Source organism: Paramormyrops kingsleyae, chromosome 16 (genome assembly GCF_048594095.1).
Source record: "Paramormyrops kingsleyae isolate MSU_618 chromosome 16, PKINGS_0.4, whole genome shotgun sequence".
Classification (NCBI taxonomy): domain Eukaryota; kingdom Metazoa; phylum Chordata; class Actinopteri; order Osteoglossiformes; family Mormyridae; genus Paramormyrops; species Paramormyrops kingsleyae.
In genome coordinates this window covers 5,411,678-5,427,958 of record NC_132812.1, presented here as the reverse complement: position 1 = coordinate 5,427,958, position 16,281 = coordinate 5,411,678, and the positions used below count along the sequence as shown (strand labels likewise).

Below are 16,281 nucleotides of genomic sequence, written 5' to 3'. Positions count from 1 at the left end.
GCAAGGTGACCCGACACTCATCAGTGAACAGGACGGTAGACCACTGCTGCATTGTCCAGGTCACATGGTCTTGTGCCCACTGCAAACGTTCTCGGCGGTGTCTTGGTGTCAGTGGAGTCACCTGCAACCGTCGTCTGTCATTCAAGCCAAAGCGGTGGAGTCGGTTGCGAATGGTTTGTCTGGAAACCCTAGTACCCCTCGCATCTCGTAAACGGGCCTGCAGCTGTGTGGCAGTTGCATGACGATGTCTGAGTGCATAGGTCCTTAGGTACTGGTCATCGTTGCGGTCTGTCACTCGTGGGGCTCCACTCCTGGGTCTGTCCTGAACTCTGCCAGTAGTTCTGTGTCTTGATGCAAGTCTGCTGATGACACTTTGAGACACATGAAGTTCACGAGCAACATCTGACTGCCTGCCACCGACCCGAAGGCGCGCCATGGCCAGGTGGCGCTGCTCGTCCATTAAATGACGTTGTGTGTTCATGGCTGTTTGAATGATGAACTTGGAATGACTTACTGACAATACCAGCTTTTTATACCCACCGACTGTTGAAATTGATGCCACATTGAAAAGGGTTGTCTTTTGGTATTGGCCCCAATAATTAAGGCACACCTGTACACAATGAGACCATTACATGGAAAACACAAAATGAGGTGTGTCTATCACCCCAATACAATTGCCTCCCTATCCCAAAAATGTCTGAAGTGAAACAAACACCGTATGTATGACATCCACTAAGTCTCTCACAATATCCCTAACTTATTGTGAGTAGTGTATATGCTCATCAAGAAATGAGAACTGCCTCTCCATATTTCATCCTATTTAACTCTTAAATGTTAGGCTGCATACTGTGCATAGATTGTTTACGCAAATGTTCACACAAAGCTTTTTAAGGAGACATGCACCTAATTGAAAAAATATTAGCAAATGACTTTCATGAGATTTTTCTAAATGATTTACCGATGTGTCCCACTTTTGCATAGTTCACCCTACATTAAAATCACTTTTCCAAAACCCTCTTTAATCGACATTTTCATTCATTACATATCATGCGGTGCCCGACAAACATTCCTAATTATATTAATAACCTACAATTTCATTACAATTTTCCACAAATATTAACAGGACGGTCAAGATAAAAATTTCGGATTTGTCACTAAATCATACGTGGAAACCCGCACTGCTATTTTCCCAATCCGTTGAATTCTGCAACTCAACGCAAAATGCGATTGGCCTCTTTGCCGTCTCCTATTTGCTCAGCAGAGCTAAACATTGCTCCACGCACCGTCACCGTACTGCAACCTACTGCTTGTAAAATGCTGAACAAGAAGCGAATAATGTCACAGTTCAGTCAGTAATCTTGAGTACTAGTGAACAGGCAAAGCAGATGACGGCTATCATATAAAATGATTATACAGACACGTATAAAGCCCATCCGTTGAAGTTGTTTTGAGAAGGTGGAGCGAGGCGGACGTGCTGCGAAAGCGAAAGGGGGGTTTGTCTCAGCCGTGCAGCCGGTGGGCCGGGCAGGAAGTCGTCCTCACTCGGGCCCCCTGGCCGTCGGCGTCGTACGCGCACGGTGAAGCGAGCGGCATGGCGGAAGGGGAGAGCGACTCGGAGTCCGAAAGGCTCGGAGAACAGCTGGATCACCTGCAGGTTCGTCAGCCGGAGTGCAAGAGCTACTGCTCCGGGTTCTGCGAGGTATGTGCGGCGGCTCCGAAAGCTCCGAAAACGCGGTCCGACGCCGGGATCCCTTTCTGCACCCCCACCCTCCCCAGCAGCTCAATGCTTATAGACAGGGTCGCGCACACTCAACTATTAATGGTTACCTTGTTTACTTGTCCGTACTTTAAGTCGGTTTGTTTGTTTGTAACGATTCTCCGGGGGAATAAAACAAAAGGCTGCGCGGGCTGACAAGAAAAATACGCGAGACACAGTATTCGGACCCAAAGTCATTAAATTCTGTAAAGTTGTTATTTTTCTAAGCCTGTATAGCATCATCAATTAGCAGGATTACTAGTATTTATTGTGTTTGTCATGTTTTACTGAGTATTTGTTTTAGATTGTATTTAAGTAATCGTAGTTTGGCTTATAGTAATTGAAAAGCACGGTGTTTTTTAGGCACGGATCATGTTTTCATAACAGAGTTTAATGGCACTGAGATCCAGCTGCTCTTTCTTCTGTTGAAGCTTGTTTTCTGCGCGGTGTTACTGGTAAAAATTGTTAACCGACAGGAAAATATTTGTCATCGTTCTTTTTTGTTCGTAAATAGCTGTTGTTAAATATCCGTTGAAACACGTGTAGAGTGAAATAATGAACCACAACCCCTACCCCCTTTATGTAACTTCTGAAGAGTTTGTAAATCTCGGAGAGGGTCCACTTATCCAGTGAGCTTTATTTTGAGATGCATGAAGATACATATTCAGGCCCTCTGTTTTTTTTTTTCTGTGGGCAACTATGACTGGAATGTTTGTTTTTATTTGGTAATTATTGCTGTGAAACTTCCATAAGAGCTTCCATGTAAATATAACTTCTGTGTTACGTGATGAAGGGGAAACTCAAGCTCCCAGCAGCTTTGAGCATGGCAGTGCATATGGAAATACCTCACTAGACTGTTTCAGGACTAAGTGGCGCAAGTTCTGTGTTTTATACAGGCAGAAACAAAGTAAGCCCTCTCCACAGTTTTCACTTCCTGTTCCATCCCCCCCCCCCACTTCCCCGGTGTGTGTAGCTGGTGACAGAGCACACGGGCCGTTGGCGTGTGCCGCTGCCTCGGCTGCAGGTGCTCCGGACAGCCCTGTGCCGCTTCTGCCTCTCCTCTGCCTCGTTTCCCCCGGGGTGCGAGCCCGTGCACTGTACCCTCAGCAGCCTCGCCCTGTGAGTAGCTCCCGCTTGCCACATACTCACCACCCTGTCCTTCTCCAGCTTTGAGCTGTTTACACTTAATGCGGGAAAACTTATTCTATTCTGTGTTGGTTCCTGTTTGCCTTCGCAGGAGCTTCTTTGAACTGCTGCTGTTCTTTGGCAAAGAAGAGTTCCTTGAGTCTCCTTTAAGAGACATCCTCAATTCGTTTCAGGTGGGCTGTGGCACATATGTACTTTTCTCTAATGTGGTTTGAAAGTTCTTTAGTGTATATACCTTTTTTTCCTGGTATATGATGCCTCTTGGAACTTTTTTAAATGTCTTAATGAAAATCTGCTCTTTTGCCCTCTTGATGGTGGGACTATGGACTACTTCTGTTTTCTTTCTTCCTCTACAGGAATGTCACTCCCACCTTGCCAGGCACCACAATATTTACCTGTTGCTTGTCAGGCAGGTCATTGAAGGTGGGGGGCCCTGGGAGCCCCCAGTCCTCCAGGTTATTCTGAGGGATGCAGAACAGCCCCAGGCAGAGGGTGCAGTATCCCTTCCTCTGATATGAAATACTAGCATTTAGTTAGCATTGAATACTCACTCGTAGGGCAGTTCCATGCAAAAATGTCTTTGATGTCACATCCACAACACTGAAGAAACACTATTATGTATCTCTAATATACAAGTTAATATATGATTTTTGCGGATTTGTCTGTATTCAGCACAAGAGCTTACATGAAAATATATGTAAATCGACTCATTGGTACTAAGCTTGTCCATGCTCTGAGGTATTTTGTTTGTCAATATGTCTAAACGTTACATCCATAATGCTGGAATTGCTCTGTAAACATGAGGAATTCTTGTCTAGCTTGGCCCAGTTGCAGCTTCTGCAGGATAATTATGAAATCATTAGGAGTTTGGTTTTCTTTTGGGGGTGTCTCACTCTCTTGGGTCAGGGGCTACTTGACTTCATTGAAGAGATTTGAGAACTAATTAGACTTTCCTGCTTCCTTCTCCTATGTGGTTCATATAGATTTTTTTGTGTCTTTATTTGTTCAGTGGAGAAGTACTTGAGCTCTGAAGTTCCCATCTTCTTTGAGCTCCGCGTGCGTTACCTGCTGGCTTGCAGCCGAACCCAAGAGGCCATTGCCTTGGCCAAGTGCTGCTTAGAGCATCCAGAGCTGGGGAAACATCTCTACTTCCACCAGGCCTACTTGACGTGTCTCTGGAAAGCATCTCACTACGACCATCTTCAGAAGGGGGTAGGATATGATATGCTTTGGTGTTGGTGCTTTGGGGGGGAATATATGTGTTAAGGAAAGTAGGTATAATTGTTGGTTACATAGAATTCCAACAAAGACATTCAGAGGCAGAATTCCATGTTCACTTGTCCTTTGGGAAGACCCGCCCAGCTGAAATGCTAACCCAAGGTAGTTATTCCTATAGGTTCTCAAGTCATGATTTTGGACGTGTGAGGGCATTTTTTTTATAAACCATTTTGGTGTCCTGCTGGATAGTGAAAATTTAAGGCAATAGCAGGCTTTTTAAGGAGCATTTGTAAGAGGATAGAGTGCCCATTCCATCCATTCTTCTTCTCTTAAGCTTTGTCATTCCCACTGAAAGGCAGCAGAGAAGTAAAAGCTTTCTCTGCCAATCTTAGCCACCATACTTTGTAGAGCATTTAAAAAAATCAACATTTAGACCAGACACTCCATTTAGTTTAATAAGCCTATAAAACCCCATTTTACTAGATTGTTTTTGTGCTTCATTGTAAATGCTGCCCACTTTGACATGGTGGTTTCCTATTTGCTACCCTGTATATACAAGAATTAGGAATCTTGGGTTAAACCAAAAGCATGACTGTCAACAACCTCTTCAGTCAAGTGCACTGGTATTTAAAGTACTTAATTAATTGATTAATTCCTATTTCCCAGTGTTTATTGCCTAGGAAAAAAAACAATTCTCCAGTTGATCTGGGCTTAAGTGACAACAGTGTACAAGTATTGCTGAATATTTATGCATCCATCTTGTAACCCATAATCCGTCTTTGGGTCACCTGCAGTCTGTCCCCGGTAGCTCAGGGCTGGGGTGTACACACACTCTATGGTCAGTTTAGAATCACCAGTCTGCCTCACTGTATGTCTTTGAAAGGACACTTGTGTCATATGAGAGTTGCATGAGAGCTTGGCTTGGGCAGTGTATGCCGTTGTATGTTTGGTATACCGCAGTGTTTTTCTGAAATCTGTGAAATTTATCATGGGGAACAAACCTAATGAGAGGAGTGTACACACAGCAGTGGTGGGATTCAAACCCTGGAGGTGTCGACAGTGCTACTTACTGTCAGTAATGAAAAAACAGTGTTCTGGAGGTTTGATGCACATGCTGAGGCATTAAAGGCTTTGATAGTCATAGTTGGCCATTATTCATGTTTTGCCGCTGTGTTTAGAGAAACTCCCTGATGGCTGGTGTCAGAATGCTGCTGAACGCCATATCACAGTCCAGTACACTGTGTCTGCTGTGATATTTGCTGGATACCATTCTTGGTCTCTTACCTTACTGCTTACTTGCATTAAAAGTCCTTTATCTTTGTGGTTCAGTTTCCTAAAAGCAAAAAATAAATGAAATGGCCTGGTGTTTGCTTTAGCACATGACAGTAAAATATCGTTTAAGAAGTTATGAATGGCTTATGACTAATTTTGAGATGGTAGTGGCTATTTAAATTGTTTTCTGTAGAATTACACTGTGTTTTTATATGAATTTAAATGTGTTCAGATCAAATTGTGTGAATATATTTTAGTCGTTTTGCCTGAGATGCTTGTCTCATGTGCAGTTCGGTATGCTTGGACATCCACAGATCGCACTGATAGATGGGAGAGATGCTGTGGAAATTATCTGTAACTGTGAGAGTGAGGAGAAGGATGAGTTGCTGTTGGCTCTCTCTAAAGCCTTCCTAACTCATCAGCTCAGGAATGGAGACATGTACTATCTATGGTGAGTTGTCAAGTATTTATATGGTCGTTAAGTATTTTTAAATCCTGTGAATCCTTTTCAAACTTATTTTGGGCACCTTTTTAATATTTCTTTTAGGGACCTCATTTTCATATGGAGCAAGTTGCATCTCAGGGCAAACCCTTCTAAGAAGGACTTCCTTGAGGAATGTCATCAGCTTATATCTTTGGCGACAAATGTCAGGTCCATCTTCCCTTTTATGAAAATCATCACAGCTGAGGTGAGCGATCATTCTGTTTGTGGAGATGTGACTGACACTGACTGTGTGTGTAGTGCTGCACTCCATATGCAGCTTTAAATTCTGTCTTGGTTAGTAGCGATTTGCATCATAGTGCATGTTTTTCTTCACCTCGGTGCTTTAATATCAAACTGTCTGATGCAGCTTTAAATATGGATGTGTGTAAAGCTGTATGTTGAGGTAGAAATTCTTCATACTGTGATTTGGTCATGACCAGTTAGAAGTAATGGTCTTTAGATGTGTGTGTGTGTGGTTATATGTTGTCACACACACCTTCACGGGTATAGTAAAGGGAATTGCATATATGTACAGCACAAACCTGGCATTTATTTGTGGTAAAGGTTATCTCTGAAAAGTTAGTAATTACCGCTGGGCCTGAATTGTTTTGGTGGCTGCATCAGTCCCACTGACTCGGTTTAAAAATCACCTTTTTTGCAGTTGAATTGAATTGTAAGGCTTGTTGGTCTCTGTTTGACAGCTGGGGAATGAAGGCTTGCACTTCTGCATGGAGCTGTGTGCTCAGGCCCTTCAAATGGACCTCCATGATGATCCCACCGCCAGCTGTCTAATCTACAAGACCATCGTCTATTTGCTGCCCAATGACCTGGACGTCTGTCGTGCTTGTGCCCTCTTGGTCTTCTTCCAGGAACGCACTGTAGAGTCCTATAAGACTGTATACCTTCTCTACACCCATCCGGACCAGGAGTACCATGTGGACTTCAGCCCAATAAAAAACCACATGCGCTTCGAAATCCTCCAAATATTGAAAAAGGGACTGTTTTTTGACCCTGAGTTTTGGAACCTTATCACCCTGAGGACGAACTGCTTAAAGCTGATGAGTGAGAAGGTCATGAAAACTGCTCTGAATGAAATTATGGAGGAAGAAAAGTGGATACCAGATTACTGTGAGAAGGAGTCACATAAATTACATTATGACTCATCAGAGCTGTACACCAGAAAAGTATTTCAGAAGCCTGTCAAGAACAAAAATAAGCCTGTTATGCGTCGAATAGTTGTGCCTCCTGAAGTTACAACAGTCTCTAGTGTAAAGAGAAGGGGAAGGAAACCAGGGTCACGTGTTATAAAGGTATTAGATGACCCACAAAGAAGATGCTCTTACAGAACTCTTGACATAACTCAGGAAAATCTTGTCAAACCCTATGGCAGTAGTTACCTAACTAGATCAGCTGGTAAAAACGCTGCAAAACGACGTGGCCGGAAACCACATTGCTTTCAGGAAGGATCTGTTGAGGAGGCACAGAACAAGGCCCCTAACCCAGTCGAATGTCTTGATGACAAAACTGAGTCACCTTCAGTGGAAGATACAGTCCTTGAAAACACAACAGTGGAAATGGACCAAGGACAAGAGATAACCCAGGTGCAGACAGATACCCAAGCGACTTGTCTTTCAGTGACAGAAGTAACATGTGAAGCTGTACAGGAAACAGTGCTAGAGACCATGCCTCTCCCAGACGACCCATCTGTGTCTTGTGGTCATGGTGTTATGGTGGAGGCCTCCCTTCCTGACAATGTAGTGTCTGATTCTCATTTCAGAGAGCAAGTGCATCAAGTGCTAGAGCCCACAAGCACACCTGAGCTTGCCTTCAGTATGGAAGTATCTGTTGGGACAGAGGAGTTTCCCGTTAATCCACTAGATGAACTACAGCCTACTAGCACATCTCAACCTGACTTCAGTCTAGAAGTATCTGCCAGAGAGGAGGAGGTTGGCGATAAGTCGCTAGAAGTACTGCAGTCCACCACAACATCTCATCCAGACTCAATTTTAGAGGCACCTGCCCAGGAAGAGATAAGCTTCCAAGAACTTGAAGAACATTGTGAAAAGGAAGGCGACTCTGCTGTAGAGCTTCTGGATGAATTGAAGTCTTCTGCTTTGTCTTGTGCCGATAAGCCAAATACATTTTGGAAGGCTGCTGTTGATGTGAATTATGCTACCATTTTGCAGTTGCACAACTATTGCAAGATTCCTGAGGAAGCTGTTGAGGATGATTTTGAAGTCATAAACGATGCACCATCAACATTACCTTGTGACCTGGCAGAAAGTCACCCTGAATGCACTGGATGTCCACTGGAGGTGCTGGTAGAGCATAATACTTTGCGTGGGTGTACTTTGCCAGAAAAAGAGATTTTCCTGCAGAAGTCACCAGAAGCTACCGTTCATTCAATCTGTGATGCTGGAATCACAAAGCCAGAATGTACTGTAGAAGTTTTTGTAGACGCTGGAACATTTAGTCAAGGTGACACTGTAGAACCAGGGACTGTTGAAATGGTGGTAGAGGAGATTGTCACTGACAGTGTAATTGCAGTTGCTGATGACACGCTTCACATTCATGCTTCTGAAAAGGATATTCCCAGCAGCTATTCAGCTGCTCCTCATAACACAGCTGGTGCTTCCGATAACACTGTCACTGTTGCTGATAATGCATTTGTCTCTGACGGCACTAACCACGTTCAGATCAATGAAATAGCTATCCCTAACGAAACTGTTATAGAAAGTAACGCTTCCCATGTCCCTACTGATATGCAGCTCTCAGTAGTTGGTCTTGAACGAAAGCAAGTGCAAACCTCCACCTTGGAAGAAACTAAAGAAACAGTTTTAGGAAGCGACTTGGAAGCTCCGTTGGTGGATGGTCATGTTAAAGCTGAGAATCCTGTCATAAGTCATTATTGTAAACTGTGCAATAAGAATTTCAGGGGTGGTAATATAATATTACATGCAGTTGCTCACCTACAAAAGGACAAACTGAAATGTATGTTTTGTGGAAAATTGTTTAACCGCCGTCTCATAGCAAAAAAACATGTGTTGGAACATATTGAAAAACTGAAAATTACCTCTGTGCATGGAAATGGGCTTTGCGAAGCTTCGCCATATACAGAACCGTCGCCTCCGAATGATAAGCACAAAAACAAATCTGCCACAAGAATAGCATACAGGATTTCCACACGACAGAGGAATGTCAGCAAGGAGTTAGCAGGGCCAAAGGTGTCCAGACAAATTTCAAGTTCCAGAAAAAAGAAACCTACAACTGACAGGCAGCACAGGATTTCTTTGCGCAAGAAGAAAGTTGGTAAAGTACAAGAGGACCAGAAGATGCAAGAAAAGCTCTCAAATCCCAGGAAAGCAAAGTCTGTGGACAGCAGGAAGATAATGAATGAAAATGAGAGTGGAAAGCCTAGACACCATTGTCCTGCAGGTGGATGTACCAAGACCCCTTTCAGAAATGAGTCATCTCTTCTCAGACATGCAATGAAATTGCATCCGGTGGACATGAAAGTGCTGGAATATATCTTCCGAAGGAGAAATGGAAAGTGCCAGTTTTGCCAAAGAGAGTTTAAGAGTTTGGAGCATTTCCAGCATCATGTTAAAAGGCATGAGCACCCTCTGAAACATGCATGCTATCATTTTGACTGCACGCTCCGTTTCAAGACTCGTGCCGAGCTCAGGGATCACATGAAGAGACACCGGCCGCTTCAAGCGCAGTGTGACTTTGCTGGTTGCTCACAGCACTTCTGCCACCTTGCCAGGCTGCATCATCATGAGCAAAAGCATTACCTGCCTCCTCAAGAAGACCACAATGCTGGTGACTGTAACATCCAGGCTGAAGGAAAATGCACGGCAACTGTGAGTGAACCTGCTTGTGAATCACTGAACAGATCAGCAAAGAGGGGTGTAAGTTGTCCAGCTGGCAACGGTATCACGAATATTGGTGAAGAAGTGGTTTCACTTGGAATGCCAGAAAAGCATGACGACGTTCATGTAGACAGAACTGCCTCAAACAAGCAGCTTGTGAATGGACACACCAAAAATGGGGACTGGGTTGCTGTCGTTTCCACCCAAAGTCCGCTAAAGGCTACGTGCCCTGAAGGACAAAGAGAGCAGGAGACTCGGGAGAACAATAATGTAAATACAGAAAGCAATGGAAAACCAGAATGTACCACGGAGGGACAGAAGGAGACGTCTCACACAGCCCCTTCCTATGGGAAGACGTCTAAGAAGCCTTTTATGCGTCCACCGCCGACTGCCTATCTAGATGAGCGTCACACTAGCATGCCCAAGAGGAGGAAGTCCTCAGACGTGCTCCCACCGTCGCGTGAAGAAGAGAACAGCCCAAGCCACAGCACTCAGAGGCAGCGATGCACAAACTGCTTCTCCTCTTTCCCAAGTGCTGAAGCATTGCAGATCCATCTCTCTTCCAGCAAGTGCAAGTCTCTCTTTGGCTTTGATTCTGATGATGAAAGTAAGTCTCACTGTATAAACTTGTATTCTTGTGTAATCTAGCTTTTTCAGCTGTAGGGAATTTTTGAATGAAACTGAATGGTAGGTCTTTCTGGGTAATATTGTAATCTCTGTATGTGTTTTGCCAATTCCCAGGTGCCTGGTAGATAGAAATATGGAGCATGTGGCGATATCTGGTTTCCAAGATGCAGAAGTGAAGAATCTACTTGTTCTTGTAAACTTTGATTGGGCAACTGTCTGCACACTCCATCTGCAAAGCTAAAGTCAAGAGAGATTCAGATGGCACCTTAGAAGGGGTTTATAATACTGAAGACTGACATGTGGGAAGAGTAAGACTGCAAAGAGCACATTTCATGGCTGCCTCTGGGAGGCACTAGGTGTCTGTGATTTATTTTTTTTCTTTTCATTCTTTTTTTTTTTTTTTTTAAAGAAAAAAAACAAGCATTCATTTGCCGTTTTCAGTGGAAGGAACAGAATGTATATGGTTAATCCCCCCCCACTCAAAAGGACATACTATGAAGTGCTTGGAACTACCTGGTCAACTTCATGCAAAGATGTTTTCTAAAGGGTCAAAATAAGACAATGTTATTAAAATATGTGGTGGTTCCAGTGTTTGAGACGGGGACTATTTACAATTTAGACGTACCCTTTCCTGTAAAGAGAATTTGGTGTGAACCCAGTGTTTATCCTGCTGTTCAAGTAACATTAAAGCATTTCTTATGTCCATTTCTTTGTTTTGACTGTTCAGTATTGGTTTACCTTTTTTTCTCTGTAGGTTCTGCATGTATAACTGGATTGTGCAGTTTTTGGACAAAAAAGCAGAATCTTCTTTCATTGCCTTTCTTTTCAATCATTTCATAATATTAATAGAATTCCTATGTTTGAGCAGAATATTCCAGGTCTTCTAAAATAATAGGAGCCATTGAACACTAATTGAATTCAGTGCGTCTTGGGGTTTGAACTGATTTTTCATCTTTGTTTTTAATAATGTACAGTTGTGTGGTTTTTTTTTTTGTTTTTTTTATGGAAGTGAATTAGAATCCCAAAGTTGGCAAATAATTGTATTTTTCTTAGTTCTTTTTAAATGGTCAAATGTGCATTTTGGCAGAGATTTGTCCTAACAACACTACTTTTTCATAGTTTTTTTTCTGGATTTGTCAAAGAATAGATGTCAACGGACTGATGCTGCTTCTAAGAAGTGACACATTAATAAATACTCCAAACTCAATAAATCCTTTCATTGTGGCTAAATTTTGGTAGTTTAACTGACTTAAACTGTGTTAAATTGATGTGTACTGGTGGAGGAAAAACTACATTTACTGATTTGCAATTCATTTTTCAGTTTTTATCATGCATGTGGATGCTTTTATATGACATTGTTGACATAACACATTTTTAAGCACCATTATCTAAAGTTATGATTATGAATATAACGTGCTTATCAATTCATGTTTTTCCCCCACATGTTGGTTTTCTGTATAGATACTCTGTGTACTACTGGCTGAGAAACCTTGTGTGTCCTGGTGTTGGTCTCTTAAGACCATTGTCACTGGAATAGTTTAGTGGATGTTTGGATTTGTGTCTTTATGTATATAAAATCTTATTTTCTATATATAAATGAATATCCTCTTCTACTGTATTTTCCTACAGATACAATGTACCTTTTTAAACCAAAGAAAATATAGAATAAAGTTGCTAAATGCTGTCCAGGTTAAATAATATGTGAACTTCACAGTTTGAAATTTCAAGTGTTTTGAGGTTTGTGTATCTTGTTAAATTCTTAAGAAGGCAAGCCACACTATTCTGACATCATGCAGTGTTTAAAATTCCCTTCCCCCCTCAAAACAGCATACATCTTAGGTATTGCACATTTTGTACATTAAAATTGCAAATGTGTTCATGCTAGTTATTACACTTAACATACAAATGTATGAAATAAACTTTTGTAATTTTATTGCAATCTATTTAATTATACGATGGTTGTGATAAAGATTTGATCTTTCATTTTGTGTCCTGTAGGGAAAAAAAAAACTTGTGCCGTTGTGAAGCAGCCTGGTTAGAAGTGGAAAAATGTTCACTTTGTCCTTATAATTTGGTAGACGGGCGTATAGATACGAGTTAAGGCCATTTGTTTTCATGGGTCAAATTGGTTCTTAGTGGAGGCGATGCCATAGTTTCATAAGACTGAATGATTCTTAAGTGACAAAGGGGCATTAGACCACGCAGTGCTTAGCCTAATTTTTAAAATGGGGACTAACATGAGTTATATTTATTAAGCATTTAGTATATTACATATTTCTGTTCCTTTTTTTGTATATTAATCTTTGAGATATTCACGAATGTGTTGGATGTATGAGTCTGGCTTTTAAGAGTTTCTTGAGTATTCTTATGCGAAATCTTAGGTAGCCAAAGAAAATGTTTGAATGATCTTCATATTGGTGTAAAGCTATGCTATTATGTCTGTCAAAGTGTGTCAGTTTAGCCATTTCAAAACGTGCTAAAATCACCCCAGTATTTGCAGCAACCATAAAATACACCCATGTATGTTTTGAGTCGACCACTATCACACCTCGCATAACTAATCAATTTCTCGTTATTTTTTTAACTAAACAACTAGGCCTAACTAATTAAATGAGCTGGTGGTGAAAATGAATAAACACGGAATGGCTGGGCGTTAAACATTTCTTTTGACTGCCAAAGAGTACACAGTACTTTACATACGGGATTCTTATGATGTCGCATAAACGAGCACCAGGAGATTGCAACCGAACTCTCAACTCGCAGTCGATGATGTATAGGAACCTAAATGAGGAGGTGTTTTTTTTCCAGTCGGAACGTTTGACATGACGGACTTAGACGAAAACACACCTTATCGTAAAACCAAAAACGACCAAGAAGTTTTCGATCATGGCAGGCCTGACGGCCATAGAGCGTGATGGTTTTATACAGATTTTAGGTTTTCTGTCGGAGGCTGATTTGCGGGGTCTTTGCGACACGGTAACCAACAGAATGATCGCGGTTGCAAACGCTAAAGGTGCGGATGATTCAGGTTTCAGTTGACAGTTATGTGTTACTTCCGTTGTAAGGAGTAGAATATGTAGATAGTTACTTATTCTCTAGTGATGCACCATATTTTAACTGGATATTTTTCGATGTCGCAGTCCTTATTTATATGATTAAAACGACATTAACATTTTCCATATTAGTAAATATCCTTGGCCTTGAGGTATATGATCGGATATCGTTCTTTTGCAGAGGCAAGGGAGGCTATATTGGCGTATAGTCAGGATGCCGAGGAGTTGCTAAAGCGTAAGAAGGTGCACCGAGACGTCATTTTCAAGTACCTGGCGGCCCAGAATGTTGTCGTGCCACCCACGGCTGAGAAGAGTCAGCTAGTGAAGGCCACCCTTCAGCTGTGGCGCTCCGGGAAGGTGATTACGGTGCAGCCGTGAAATTTACGTTGTATCTCAGTGTATTCGATGTAGGTTGTGCACTGTGTAGAAGTTCTAATGCAGTGTGTGGACTAGTAATGTTTCCTAATGAAGGTTTCTCTTTATAGGCGTCAAGGCCGGCCATAGAGGAAAAGGAGGACAATTCAAATGTGAATGTATCTGATTACTTGACTCTGGGGAAGGCGTTTTGTCAGTGGTTTTTCCAAGCTCTGAACTCTCAGAACCCTGCTAAAGATCAGCCCCCTGAGCCCTGGGGTCCACAGCACTTCTGGGAGAATGCATGTCTGAAACTCCAGTCCACCATGCAAGCGGAGCAGCTGGATGAGTTCCAAGGGGCAGAACTGGTCAGCCTTCGTCTCCTGGCCATGGCTAGAGAGGAAAGACTTCTCTTTAACCCTAACCTTGAGCCTCATGGCCTGAAATGTGTGGCCTCACCACACGGACTGGTGGTAGTGGCTGTGGCTGGGACCATTCATAAGGAATGGGTCTGTATGGGCATTTTTGAGCAGGTCTTTGGGCTCATACGTTCCCCATTTGACAATAAGAACTGGAAGATTAAATCACTCCATTTAAAAATAAGACACTGTGACACACTCGGAGGAGAAAATCTGTCATCACCAGCTTTAACATGCAACTCCAGTCAATTACAACTCTATGGTGAGTGAGGATTGTATTGTCACACCATGAGCTCTGTCTTCATTTTCAGTGAAACAAAGCTGAAACTTTTAGTTCTATTTGGTATCTTTCTTAATGGTTTTACTCATTTTATTATAATAGTGCCAAGACTTTAATTTAGGGTTTGATAAGTTGTTCTCTAAATTTTGGTTAAGTCGGCATGTGAATGTGATAAAACAAAGGCCACGCCCCCTTAGTCATACTTTACTTATTTTCTCGTTACCTTTTATTATTCATGGCCCATGATATAAGTTTAAACTCTTTTGATCTAAAAATCAACGAGACATTTCATAACTCATGTTTATAATTTACTTAGATTAAAAATTTAAACTACTGAAATCTGAGGTATTTATATATGTTATGGAGTTGGATCATTGTCAATATGTCAATGGCTAGTATTGCAGGGTTTCGGAAGATGTGTGTGTTTGTATCTCCAAATGTATGGTTTGTGTATTATTTTATGAGTAATGTAAATGGACCATTTATCAAAAAGTTTACTTTTCTTAAAAAAGAATCTCTGTGGGTTAAAAACCAGTTATTGGTTAAATGCCTGGCTTGACCCTTCTTGTAAATAACATTGTTTTTTTTCGCCTTTATCAGTTTGAAATAAACATTGACTGCATAACTCTGCATTGGAATTTGAGCTTAGATGTATTTCCATTAGGGCTGGGCGATATCATATCGATATTATATCGTGCATGCGCAATAATCACTAGGGCTTCAGATGACAGACGCAACATTTGGCCATGCGCCAGCCTTTCGGTGCTATACGGACATTTATTTATGCCCATAATTTAAGCAGTTTAGTAGTATGGCTAAAATATTAATGAGGCTTTGTATGACCTCCAAAAGTCATTATTAGTATAATTACGGCATATCCTTACGTTTAATAAAAGTGTCAGACTTTGAACTGCAAAAAGTACCACCACACCGCCGACGTCGTTTTACCTTGTTTATCCACAAGATCTCCTCTTTTAAAAGATGTCGTGATAATATCGATATGATATCGCCCAGCCCTAATTCCCATGTCAAATTCAACTCCTTTCTGTCCACTGTAGAATTTGGTGTGTTAGACTACTGATCCCTTTCTCCATTAATTTTACTGACTCAAGTCAGACATTTTTCTAGTATCCCTGAAGTGTTTGAAGATCTGAGGTAATTTTTGAAAATAATACATACTGTTCACACCAATATGTTCTTTTGCATTTTAAATAGGTTTTCTCTCTTGGGTCATTCTCACAAACTTTAGAATAAAAAAAAAAAAAAAAAAGTGATTTTTTTTATTTTTTATTTGTGTGTATGTAGAGCAATTGTCATTTGTTGCTCTGATTGAATAATTGAAATGATTTCCCAGATACGCTAATGGTTTCCTTATTTTTAAGATCAAATTACAGAAAATGAAATAAGAATGAAATCAGTGCTGTTTTTTCTCATCTTTGCTGAAATACTTTTATTGCAGAAATAAGTGGTGATTAATAAAGCTGATGAAATAAGCAAACTACCCAGAGGCCAAACAAATAGTTCAGACCCTGTAGGTCTGGGAAATACGACAAAATATTTTGCCGCAATTATTTTTTAAAAACAATATTGAACAATTGTCATGATATAAAGTTATTTCTTTACTTCAAGGGACAATTTTTGCTTAAAATTCCCATAGAATTTACATTTACCATTAAATAGTTTCAGAACATGAACAATGTGGCAGCATGTCTGATATTCATTAAACCTAAACGTTCTCATGTCACACCTCCCTTCGCTGACACCCTTCTGGCACCAACATCAAGGCCAGGTCACTGGTGC

General features: G+C 41.3%; 2 protein-coding genes across 2 annotated transcripts; both read left to right on the top strand.

Annotated features, from left to right (window-relative positions):
- Nucleotides 1–1,278: 1,278 nt before the first annotated feature.
- On the top strand, nt 1,279–12,308 carry LOC111852081 (uncharacterized). The gene is made up of 9 exons (XM_023827609.2): nt 1,279–1,699; nt 2,730–2,875; nt 2,994–3,075; nt 3,259–3,394; nt 3,912–4,114; nt 5,707–5,843; nt 5,940–6,081; nt 6,578–10,355; nt 10,490–12,308. The coding sequence occupies exons 1-9, from the start codon at nt 1,592–1,594 to the stop codon at nt 10,498–10,500; spliced, it is 4,743 nt and encodes a 1,580-aa protein (XP_023683377.2). The 5' UTR covers nt 1,279–1,591; the 3' UTR covers nt 10,501–12,308.
- Nucleotides 12,309–13,079: 771 nt separating this feature from the next.
- On the top strand, nt 13,080–15,111 carry c16h3orf38 (chromosome 16 C3orf38 homolog). Its single transcript, XM_023827611.2, has 3 exons — nt 13,080–13,388; nt 13,610–13,785; nt 13,914–15,111. Exons 1-3 carry the CDS (start codon nt 13,262–13,264, stop codon nt 14,469–14,471), a joined length of 861 nt encoding a protein of 286 aa, XP_023683379.2. The 5' UTR covers nt 13,080–13,261; the 3' UTR covers nt 14,472–15,111.
- Nucleotides 15,112–16,281: the final 1,170 nt, after the last annotated feature.

Excerpts from the sequence above, each read along its gene's own strand:
- LOC111852081 (XM_023827609.2), top strand. The coding sequence starts at position 1,592 with ATGGCGGAAGGGGAGAGCGACTCGGAGTCCGAAAGGCTCGGAGAACAG. Across the intron at positions 1,700-2,729 it reads ACTGCTCCGGGTTCTGCGAG|CTGGTGACAGAGCACACGGG; the intron begins GTATGTGCGGCG and ends CGGTGTGTGTAG. Across the intron at positions 6,082-6,577 it reads TGAAAATCATCACAGCTGAG|CTGGGGAATGAAGGCTTGCA; the intron begins GTGAGCGATCAT and ends TCTGTTTGACAG.
- c16h3orf38 (XM_023827611.2), top strand. The coding sequence starts at position 13,262 with ATGGCAGGCCTGACGGCCATAGAGCGTGATGGTTTTATACAGATTTTA. Across the intron at positions 13,389-13,609 it reads CGCGGTTGCAAACGCTAAAG|AGGCAAGGGAGGCTATATTG; the intron begins GTGCGGATGATT and ends GTTCTTTTGCAG. Across the intron at positions 13,786-13,913 it reads AGCTGTGGCGCTCCGGGAAG|GCGTCAAGGCCGGCCATAGA; the intron begins GTGATTACGGTG and ends TTCTCTTTATAG.